This window comes from Tamandua tetradactyla, chromosome 6, assembly GCF_023851605.1.
Source record: "Tamandua tetradactyla isolate mTamTet1 chromosome 6, mTamTet1.pri, whole genome shotgun sequence".
In the NCBI taxonomy this organism is placed as follows: Eukaryota; Metazoa; Chordata; class Mammalia; order Pilosa; family Myrmecophagidae; genus Tamandua; species Tamandua tetradactyla.
The window spans coordinates 111,302,650-111,314,624 of NC_135332.1; the positions used below are offsets into that span (position 1 = coordinate 111,302,650).

Genomic DNA, 11,975 nt, shown 5'->3' on the forward strand with positions numbered 1-11,975 from the left:
CTTTAAAACAAAAAGAGATCTTCCTTCGTATGATTTTCCAATAGAGAACATGTAAATGAGGCCTGAATGAGTTTTATTCAGATGATGCATCCAGTTTTGAATCTAAAAGCAAACAAATAAAAAGCATGTCAGACTCTCTTACAAGAAGTTTTTAGAGAATCAAAGGTAACAAAAGGACAATAAATCTCAGAAATCAAAAGTCATCCATGACTTTTAAATCCAAAAGTTTGGATTTAATAAAAACAAATTTTATCATTTTGGGGGGATACTTAAAATGACACTCTCTGCCTTTACAAATAGTAGTTTCATGACTTTGTTTTGTTTCCTCTTTAAAGCATAGCTTCTATTACCACATATCTAATGCTTGGATGGCAGAATTTTATAGACATTGGATGATATGTTCTTTTTTTTATATAAAAATTTGTTTTAATTTTTCCTCAGCATCTAAGAGGAAAGGAAAGAAATCAGCTTCAGGAAAACCAATCAAACTATGTGAAAGTGTTGAAGTTCCATATGTCATAATTTGCTACTGAAAATGAAATGCTGAACAAAAGGCACCATCTTTTGTATTTAATCTTGTTCTACTAAGTCACATGTCAGAGAGCATACTCTGAAAAATTTTCTCAGTAATAGTGATAAATATGCATTGATTCAGTTATACATACTTATCTGTCATCAGAAGTTATATTTCAGACAGATGACTAAAATGCTTAGAAAGAAGGTGACATTTCTGACTTAAAAAGCCCTTTGAAGAGAAAGGAAATCATATAAAAGTCTCTCACTGGTTCCATCATGTGAAAAAAGGGTCTATGCTGAAAAAAATATACAATGAGGTACCCATATTTTATCTCGCTTTTTTTAAAATTACTTTAGTCTAATAAACAGGATTACCCATATCTACGATTTTGACCATTTTTTAGTGCATATTAGTAGCAATTCTTTGTGCAAAGTTATCTAAAACCTTTCCACTGCTTCTAATTTCAAGTTTTTCAAAAGGATGGTGACATATTAAATATTTGGAAATAACTTATAAAGGAGAATCATTGTCAAGAGAACCAAAAATATTTGCAAGAATATAAGAGGATGTCACTTGTTCTTTTTTGGGGGGGATGGGGTGGGGTGGGTGGCATGGGAATTGAACCAAGTTCTTCCCACATGGCAGGAGAAAATTCTACCACTGAACTACCTGTGTACCCAGTATGCCATTAGTTCTATGTCTGGCATTTCTTTATTCAATTCAGGGAGAGGATGGTTCATTCATTAGTAAATGTGTGCATTTATTCATTTATTCATTGATGATGACTTTCTTTTGGGAACTTCTATTTGCTTGCCACTAGGGATATATTGGTGAACAAGAAAGATAGAACCTGATCTTATGGAACTTACGGTTCATTAGGAAAGGAAGGATTGATCAAATAATCACACAATTATAAGAACCGTGATAGGTGTCACATCCATATGCAATGGGGACATGTGATATGCTGAGGTGGGGTGGTCTGACCTAGTCTGAAAGATTAGAAACAGCTATCTTCTTACTTAAGGTGAGATGTTTTTTGTCCAGGTAAATAGAAAAGGATGTGATGGTGGGATAGAGTTGCTGGGAGCTTTACAGGTAGAATAAAAGCATGTTCAAAGGCCTGAGGTGCCACAAATGAGGCTTGGTCTTTGGGAGGTCTCAGCTTTGCAGAGGGTGTGGGTAAGTATCAAAGTTCATTTTAACCTACAACCAAATCACTGCATTCAACTTCTGGCCAGCTCTACCTTACATGGCCTTTTGTTAAGTTTTTTATTACTATAATTAGAACAACATCACCTCACTCTTCCATTGAACTGCCCATGTCCTTTGTAGCGGTAGGTCAGGTAAGGCAGATGAAATGCAAATTATTTTGCTACTTCTTAAACAATGGAAGAGATGACTGAACTTAATTTCCTAGACAATGTAAGAACTACATTTATACTTCACATAGCCCTGGTCTCTGTTTTTATTCCTCTCTCCTAATCCTAAAACCAAAATGATAAAGATGGGCTTACATAAAAGTAATAAATTCTCCTTTGATTACATACTTCTTCCAAGGAGTGATAAACTTCATAATTATATCCAGGAAGGGATCTTCGATTTCTCTGGGTCTGCAAGCTGTTTTCCTTTTCTAGTACTTGCTGAAGATCTTCTATGAGGACCCTGCATATGAAATAGAGACATGATGAAGAGTAAATTGATATAATATAAAAATCAGGTGATATCAAAAGAAAATCACAATCCAAGCAAATATGAACAGTTCTGAAAATACCAAATGCTGGGAAAATTTTTTTTAGAAAATGAGAACTGTTAAATAAATGGTATAACAAATTTAAAAGTGCAAATTTTACTTGTGGCAGATATCCCAAATAATAAAAAAATAGCAACAATAGCTACACTGATTAGGCATTTATAAGAACCTCATCATAGCTATGGGCACTTAGATTTACTGAGAACTTACTAAATGCCAGGTACTGTGCTACGTATATAACAATAGTTAATAACCCTATTAGGTAGATACTATTATTTTATAATAGATAGCAGGGAAACTGAGCCTTGAAAATGGTTAGGAACTTGCCAATATCACCCTGCTAGTGAGTGCAGAGCCAGAATCTGAACTCAGAATGTGGACCCCAATTCAAGTCTTGAGACTTCGAATCCAAGGAGACCTAGAGAAACTGAGCCCTCACTGTTCTGTAGCTCCCCCTCTCCACTTCCTCCCTGCCTGTGGCTTCTCTTTGTTCACATTCCTTTCATCACCCAGAGACTGTTCTCATCACCCACCACAACTAACCTAAGACTGAGAGAAAAGGGCAGGAAGGGAGGAGGCAGCAATCCTCAAGAGGAAGGTAAAGAAATACCCAGAGTTGGAGAAGGCTACGTGGTGGGCTGCCAATGTCAGGAATGCTAAGAGAAGAAAAGCTGAGTGAAGCGAAGTGAATGCCTTTGGAGGTTGGAGGCTGTGGACAGGGTGAGGGATTCCAGTGTCCTGTAATGTCTGCTTAGTGTTCTTGATTTAACTTCTGAGCTGGTTTTAGGCTCAGTATCACCTGTCCCACTAAGGAGACTGGCCACGAAGTAACAAGGCCTTGCCTCACCTGGAACACTTACAGATGTTAAAAAGTCCATCAAGTGATTATTTTTTTCCCTTGGGACTGGCAAGTGGCTAAAAAGCATCCCTATTTTATCTTCCAAAAATAACTTTTGACTTAATGGCTTAAATGCTGTTAAAAGAGTATGCAATGATATCTTTAAATGACTTCAGTGCTGATCTATATAGACCATTTAATTAAAAAAATCAGTTTGAATTACCTGAATAAATACTTTTTGGTCCGTGAAGGAAGTTGATTTACCCAGGGTCAGCTGGGTGTAGGATACTTCTTTTGACTTGCTATTTATTGAGTGCCCAGTGTGGGCAAAGTCCTTAATCAGGAAATTATCATCTGCTTACATTTCTTTGGGCTTCAAATTTTTATAAAGTTCAAGTTTACTTTAAAACTGGAAATATTAAAAAAAAAATCAAGACAAAATGGTTGCCACGAAGTCGGTAAACTCACTTGGTAGCTGTTTGCAGCAGCTGAAAATTTGAGTGCATCTTCAGGTCACCAGCCTGAATAACTTCTACATTAGTGTTTCCTTTCTTCCCTCCAGGAAATACATTACAAATGATGTTATATTTGTATGGGATAAAGAACTCTGCAGTATAGCTAATGTAGGTCTTAAGAACAAAATGAACCTTCTACATCAAAGTCCAAACTTCTTTGTGTTTTGATAGCCTCTGGGATAGTCAAGATCCAACTTTGATTAAAGCTGAAGTGGTTATGAGCAGTGAACCACTCAAGTGACTGCAGGAAACAGATATGTTTCCCTAACCAGTACCATCTATCTATTTCTCTTTGCTACTTTTTTCTATCCAGGGAACTACAGGGGAAAAAAAAGATCTGCTAAAGCCAGCAATCTATATATGAATATCTTTTTGAATTTCTAGCTTGAAAAAGACAAAATACATAAATATCAAATAAAGCTTTCAAAGGTTTGAATTTTTTTCAGAATGTTTACAAAAACGAGCTATACTGTATTCTTTTTGCAATGTTTCCAAAGTGGTCAGATCTTCTAAATATAAATGTGTACAAATAACTTGTCTCAATTCAGGGTAAGAGCTGTTCCATCAGAAGGTTCTGATGCTCTCAAGCTCATAAACATCTGTTTGTTTGCACCTCTTGGCAGAACAACCATTGTTCCGTTTGAAAAGTTAACTTTTTTTCCAGTAAGTTCAACAAGAAAAACTATGCTTCTTAATTTATTAGATTCTCATTATCAATCGATAAACGACAACATATTTTTAATCACATAATGAAATGCCCAAGGAATTATCAAAGTAATTCCAATATGTAATTGGCCATACAACAGACTTATCTTGATATTTTCTAGTCAAGCTTACCAGTGTTTTCACCAAAATAATAAAATAATATAAAGCTTTCAATATGAAGGTGTACGGAATCATACATTTCCATCATTGGTATCAACTCATAGTTGGGTATCAGTTCCCTTAATGAATGAATGATTGAGCTTCTCAGTTATATTTTAGAGTTAAATTCTCCAATGCCCCTAAACAGAGCTAGTCTTTGGATGTACAGGATTTATTCATTCATTTGGGCTGGTGATTTGCCATCTAGGCTGTGTTAGAATCCCCTGTGAGCTTTAAAAAATGAGCTAAACTGAGGCCTTGCTCATTAGGGTCCCTGGTGGATGGGGCCTTTAAAAAACTCACCAGGTAATTTTAACATTTTTCCAGGATTAAGAACAACTAATTTAGACTAACAATCTGGAGACCAATTACTTAGGTCCACTAAATATGGAAACTCATTGCTACCAGTCCTCTTAGATTTCAGATTAAATAAAAATGGAATAGAATGTAAAATTTGGCTGATCCTTGCTTTCTCTTTCCTCTCATCATTTTCTGTGCTGGATTCAGTCAATTGGCTTTTGGCATTTGTTCTGATTCCCTTTATGGAGTTCCTGTACCACAAGGGGCTGGGAAGCAGAAAACTGCAGCTGGGGTGCTGGATAAACTCTGACGAGGTCACAGAGGTACGACTGTTGGAGGTGGACGTGGTAACTGGCCTCAGGGCCCACGCCAGGGTCCTCTCACCAGTTTCATGGACATGAGAGGCAATGATGGGGATGACAGTGGTGGCAGTAGAAGCACAGCAAAAGCTTCCTGACCTCGGGGCAGGCCAACTTTTGACTGTCCCCTGAGGGAGAAGGCGGTGTCTTCTGTTGGTCCGGTTGCATTTTATCATCAGGTAGTTGACCGGAAACCAGCCACTGATGAGAAGGCTGCGAAATGGAGCTAAAAATTGGCTTTTTTAACTGCTCTATTTTCCTAGTTCTTTATGGGCGGTTTCGTCCTACTCCAATTGTGTGCCCCTCCTATCACAGTGCCTGGAGCTTGTAAGAATTTTTCAAGTGATATAATGACTTGGTACAAACTTCTAGGGAGGAGAGCTCAAATTGGAAATTTCAATGCCAATTTTTAAAAGGCACTTAGTCAACAAAATGACATATACATATATATGTATCTATTTATTTAATTGGAGAATCAATTATCTAGCCTGTCCTCTCATTGTGAGGGGCTGATCACCAGCTAGGGCCCAGATGCATGGAGTCACATTCTCTCCACTGTAATGATGATTATAGATAGCTATACATTATGTATAGTTGTACAGAGTAAATGATAATCTTTTGAAAATACCCCAGGCTACAATAATAAAAGTCAGTTAAAATGATCTCTATCCACTGGTCCCTGGAATTTAATTGACTTTTATGTGTGATTACCTTGGGACGAACAAAATGAATAATTCTAAATGAGCGTTCTCTGTGAGGAGACAACTGATTTAAAAATGCCCATTTCCCCCTGTGCTTGGAGTCATACAGTGTGATACTTTATTCTGCATCAGTTCCACATGACCTATATTTAATGGCAAGAAATAGTGATGTGCTCAATTGAACTGGTATATTCTTTTCTACTGAATAATGTAATTAACAAAGCATGCGAGTCGTTACTGAACACCTATGATGTAATCACCAAGCTTGATCCTGCTGGGCACTCAGAGAATAAAAGAGTGCCTTCACATTTACAGCAATGACTAAAATGTGGTGAACACGAGCAAAGAGTTTTATGCACAGCTGGGATCTACTTTATTCTAGAAGCACAGATAAAATATCTTTCTGTAAAAAAGCATATTGGTACTTTACGAAGAGTACAATGATTTTTCTGGCAGGGAAGTACTTGCCTGGACCAGAAATACTGCTTTCTGGCAGTATTTGCCTGAACTTCACTGCCACCTTGCCTTCCACAGAGCCCTGGGCCCTCACACTCGACCCACAGCCCACCAGCCCATTCCAGGCCTTGCCAGACATCTTCAGAGGCCTGAGTGTCTTACTAAAAAGGTGGGATGATTGAGGCTAGTCATTTATAGTCATGCTTCAAAGCCCTGAAATCCTGACATTCCAAACAAAATGTAAGGCACTCCCTCTCTGGTCTCTCTCAAAATCTAATTCACTGCACTACATGACTGTCCCCTAGATTCTCTACTGACTCCCTTCCTCTCCACCACTCTCTTTGCTTTTGGGCTTGTGGGAATCCATCTGCTATGGTTAACTAACTTCCTACAAACTCCGCTCTCTTCATACAACTCTCTTTTCTCATATTCTTGCCCTGTCAGAAATTTGACTCTCCAGGGCATGGATTCTTTTGTGGTTTTCTATCCATCCACCTAGCACAGGGCCAGAAGGAGGGGTATCAGTGTTCTCCTGGACCCCCAGTACAATCTTCTAACTTTCAGGAAAAGCTCACCCTCCCTTCAGAGTCATACCACCCCTTGCTGCTTTCTTCTAAACCCTTCTAACTCCCTGATATTCCCGTGCTGGGAGTATAGTCTCACTCTCCACCTCTAAATTTATCATCAGCTAAGGAGGTTCAAGCCTGCTGTGATGAGCCTCTGATCACTTATTCCTCCTGTTCTTGGCCACCTCAATTTGAATGATCTCCTCCCAACACCCACTTCTACCGTTCCCTCCATGGCTGTCCCCCAGTCTTGTCACCAGCCATAACTGTTCTACTCCAGAAATCTTATCATCCAACATCCCACACTTCATTATAACATTCTCTTCTTCCAGTTTGTTGCCTTCAGTCACACTTATACCAATTTTTCAATATAAAGACCCTTATACCTTTCTAAATTCTTCCACCTTGTCCCATTGCCCCTCCTCGACTCTCTCACCACCCTATCAAGATTAGACCCCATTGAAGCATTCTTGAACAAGGCTCCTTTTGAGGAACCTCTACTTCTTTGCAATCCTGGCTTTATGTTCCTGCCCAACAAAGCCTCAACTTTGTTCTCTGCAGCTATCTTCTCTGCAGCTAAATTTATTGTTTCCTATCTCATTTTTTCTCCTGGCAACACTTCAGCCTCAAGTTTTTCTTTAATTGCAGATGATAAAGTTGCTTCTTATCACATCCATAAAGTTTAGTCTTCGGCCCTGCTCTTTAACTTGTCAATTGTCCTCCCAACGAATATAACTAGATCAACACTTACCTCTCCAGTCTTAGAGGATAAAGACATCCTTCCTATGTTCAAACCCACCCATCCACCTGTGCATTCTGTTTTCTCCATTAATCCTTTCCTTTCTCCTGTATCGTCAATGTCTCCCTCCCTACAGGTCCTTCCCCTCTGCCCATAGATATGCCAGAATCTCTCAGAGTCATGGATGTTGGATCTCATTGTAGTTACTTCTCTCTCTTCTCTGTTTATGTTAACTGTTAAAAGCAATAATCTGCTCTTTTGCTTCATTTTTATTCACTTCTGTCTGCTTCTCCTACCAACTAATCCTATATTTAGAGGTGCAATGTGCTTTCAATTGCCAAATCCAAAGGAAACCATTTAGTCATTTTCTTGCTGGATATCAATCAACACTGCTGACCATTCCCTCTCTTGAAAGTTTTTTCTTTTTTGTCTTCTGTGACTATTTTCCATTTGTTTTCTTCTTGTTACTCTATTCATTTAAAAGAGAAAAATAGCCAAATCTGTTCAAAACTGTCTACTCAGTCACCCAAACTAAAAAACTTGGAGTCATCCTTGATTTCTTCCCTCTCCTCCTACATCCAACCAATTTACAAGTCCAGTTTATTTTCTCTCTCAAATGTATATACTTTAAATTCTTTCACTCCGCTTAATTCCACTACTCTGGTCCTAACTCCAGGCCATTTTTCTGTTTTGTATTACTATGACACTGTTATCATAGTCTCCCCTCCACCCAATTAATACAAAGGTTTCCTTGCTTGAAACTTCCAATGGTGCTGCATCACCCACAAGATAAAGTCTGAGCTTTCCAAAATCTTTCCTATCCACTCCAACATAGATTCTTTCTACTGTCGAACTTGCATTCTGCACACTAATGATGCTGAACTACCATCAATTCCCTGCTCACATACCATGCTGCTCCTTCCCTTTGCTTGTACTGTCTTTTCTACCTGCAAGGTCCTTGGTCTCATCCTCTGCCTAAATGACATACCTCCTGCAGAAAGCTTTTTCTAACCCTACCTTCCCATCCACCCTCTAGGTTTGCCGGGCTGCTCTCCTTTCTTCTCACAGAGAAATACCTTCTGTGTTTATACTGATCACATGGTAGAAGAATAAAATGGTATGTGAGGGTGGTTATTCCCGCCCCCACTAAAGGTAGAGACTGTGTTATATCCACATCCAGCTTCCCCGTGTGGAAACAGTACCTGAAACACTGCTGTACGCGCTCGAACTGAATACAGCCATCATATATATGTATAATTTTATACGTATATATAAAATTCATACTAATGAATTTTATAGCAAGTAAAAAGGAAGGCTTACTTGTACTGGATGTTGGCTTGCTGTAAGAAGGCTATCAGGGCTCGGGAACCATTTTGGGGAATGTGCACATCAGTAACTGTTCCTTCTGATACATAGGAGATGCTGCTGGGCTGCCACAGATCCACCTGTAGTGCAGGAACTAACCTATAATTCATATTCAGTGTAGGTGGGAAAAATCCATGTCACAAGGTCAAACACAGTATTTTGCTTGCATACACTAACACCAAACACATTCTGGGTTTAGCCACGATGCTTGCATGACAGGGTAAACACCTATTTGACCCTGAATTTGGGCTTCAACATATGCCATATCCATATAGAATTTGATCATAATTTATAAGTGATGGTTTAAACAGGAGTGCATTAAAGCCACAAGGTAAAAATGAGACAAAATAGTTTCAAGTATAATTGACATTAAAGTTATTTATTGTATAAATATTTGAATAACAGTAAGTAAGAGAAAGATATGAATAACCCTTTTACCCTTCTTTGTACCATACAAGTAAATTGTGGTAGCTTGAGAACATTTGATAATTTATATGGATCATTCTCCATGTGTCCCCTGAGCTCCAACACACACCTTTCACCAACTCCTAACTCACCCTTCACATGTCAATAGAAACATCCCTTCCTCAGGGAGAACTTGCCATCTAGGCTCTTCCGTTATGTAACTGCCTCTTACCGGAACATAATCTCCATGAGAGCAAAGAAATCTGTCCATTTTGGTTACTACTCCATTCTAAGTGCCTAGAACAGTGCCTTGTACATCTTAACCATACCATCGTTACTTGCTGCATAAGTGTAGAGCTCATGTAGTCACTGTCATTGTATGTTCAGTATTTTGCAGGAAAGTGAGAACTAACTTACCTGCAAGTTACTGAACAGTTGTTCTGTTTATTGTAGTGGCCCCAGGGTCCTGCCTGGTCCCCAGCACCTGGCAGAAGGGCCATCTCATTGAAAGAATGGCCAAACCCAGACAGAGGGAGGTGCACCCTACCTTCTGTAAGAGCCTAGAGCAGCATTAAAAATTAGGCACTGTTTGTCTCTACAGTTCTGTAACTTGTGTCTCTCTTTTCCATCTGCTTTGGGACTCTCTTCTCCCTGCATTTGCAGTCTCAGTCAGGGTGCAGAGCCAACCTTGATCTCTGATCAGCCCTTACCTGATAAGGGTCTAGTTATTTTATTATCTTTACTTATGGTGCAAGTGTCTGCGTTCTGTTGGGGAATTCTAGAAGAGTAAAAATACTTTATGACTCATGCAGGAAAGAATCTCTAATGATACAATTTAGTCTGGCACAAGGTAAAGAGACATTTATTTTGGGGACAAAGAGTCTACCTGCTTTCTTTCAAGCAGCTGACTCTTCTGCAAACTCCCAAGGGCAAATCTGACTCAGCTGACCTGCTAGTCCAACTATCACAGGAAAACAAAAGTGCTGGGAGTAGGGTGGAGGGGTGAGGGGGGTGGGGGTGGGCTAGAAGGGATGCTGAGAGGTCATCTGATCCATCTGTCAGCCCTTGGGCAAGGATACACCTTGTACCAAACTGTCCTCAATAGATGTGTCTAAACTACATATTTAAAGAAGAGAGTGGACAACATTCTAATTGAACTCATAGCCACATTTAAGATTGTCAGACATTTTTCTTCATCCATTATACTGCAGCACAGTTTCATTTTTCTTATTCTATTTCTTTAACAGGAAATGGCTGTTTTTACTTTTGTGAGATAAGTACATTGGTAGCTTTCATTTTTCTTTATACGGTAGAATTTTCCAATCCTTTCATCATCTTTGGGACTTGCCTGTGAACCCAATAAACAGAGATAAATTTTTGACATTAAGGCTAACAGTTTGCTGTCATCTCTTAATGCTCCTAGGGGTTGATGGAATGGTGGTGTAGTCAAGAGCTGGTAGAGAAAACCACAAGCACCTCAAATAATATGGATTACTACTCTGAAGATGAGTCTGTGAGTACTAGTCTCTGGGGATATGCACTATAACAAGAATCCTCATCCCACTGAAGAGAGTGGCTTTCCCATAGCAAAGTTTTGTGGAAGTAATATATCCTGCAGCGTGACCTGGAGAAGGCATCTTAGAAAGTTAACGTGCCATAAGAAAGTATTTGGATTAAAGGACAACTTACAAAAAAAAATTTGCAAAATAAGGACTTGCATTTTATTGTGGTATTAGGAAAGTAAATTAAAATGAATCACCAGTCTTTCTCCAGTAAAATCTTGGGGAAGGGGTGCTTAGACAAGCACCATGGACACTGCAATCTGGGGGGCAGGCAAATATCTACACCAAGGACATAGGGGACAGTAATAACCATCTGTGATTTGCAAAGTGCCAACCACTTTATATTTCTAATAAACCACAAGATAGGAATTGATTCTAGATACATTTAAAGAATGAGAACTCAGGCTCTCATTCAGTGACAGTGGGAGGCTGTCACTTTCCCAAGATGCAAACTACAAAACAGTCTGCCTATCTGAATCCAGTGATGAACAATTTCTGGACTGCAATATGGAAGTGACCCTGACTTACAATGATAACAAAAGTATCAACAATCTTGCCAAGAAGGCCAAAATTGGCTTTGCTGCAAAAAAAACCCATCTGATATTCCACAGGAAGGACACTCTTCTCAGAGTCCTTCTGGACTTGCAATGTGATGATTGTTCCCAAGCATTCATTTCCTCATCTGATGACTTGTTCTTCAGATCTATTTAAGCATTGAAAGCAGTTCAGTGTAACAGGCAAGAGTATATGGACTCTGGAATCAGACAGGTCTGCAAGACTATCCTAACTGTGGCAAGCATTGGCTGTGTGATTTTTTTTTTTTTTTGCATAGGCAGGCTCCGGGAATCAAACCTGGATCTCCAGCATGGCAGGTAAGCACTCTGCCACTGAGCCACCCACCGTTGCACTGCCCAGCTGTGTGATTTTGGATGAAGTTTTTAATATTTTGAGCCTCAGTTTCCTTACCTGGACTCTGAGGATAATTATGAACCCTACCTCACAGATAGGCTTTGTGTTTTTTTTTTTCCTTTTCTTTTG

At 39.1% G+C, this 11,975-nt stretch overlaps 1 protein-coding gene across 1 annotated transcript in view; it reads right to left on the minus strand.

Annotated features, from left to right (window-relative positions):
- Window positions 1-9,875, minus strand: part of CPA6 (carboxypeptidase A6) — a 114,479-nt gene extending 104,604 nt beyond the window's left edge. The window contains exons 1-4 of the mRNA XM_077163309.1: window positions 9,793-9,875; window positions 8,926-9,069; window positions 2,065-2,179; window positions 1-102 (exon numbers count right to left, since the gene is read on the minus strand). Of these exons, the coding sequence (XP_077019424.1) occupies window positions 1-102; window positions 2,065-2,179; window positions 8,926-9,069; window positions 9,793-9,875 (444 nt within the window). The remainder of the gene's footprint in view (window positions 103-2,064; window positions 2,180-8,925; window positions 9,070-9,792) is intronic.
- Between the last annotated feature and the right edge of the window lie 2,100 nt (window positions 9,876-11,975).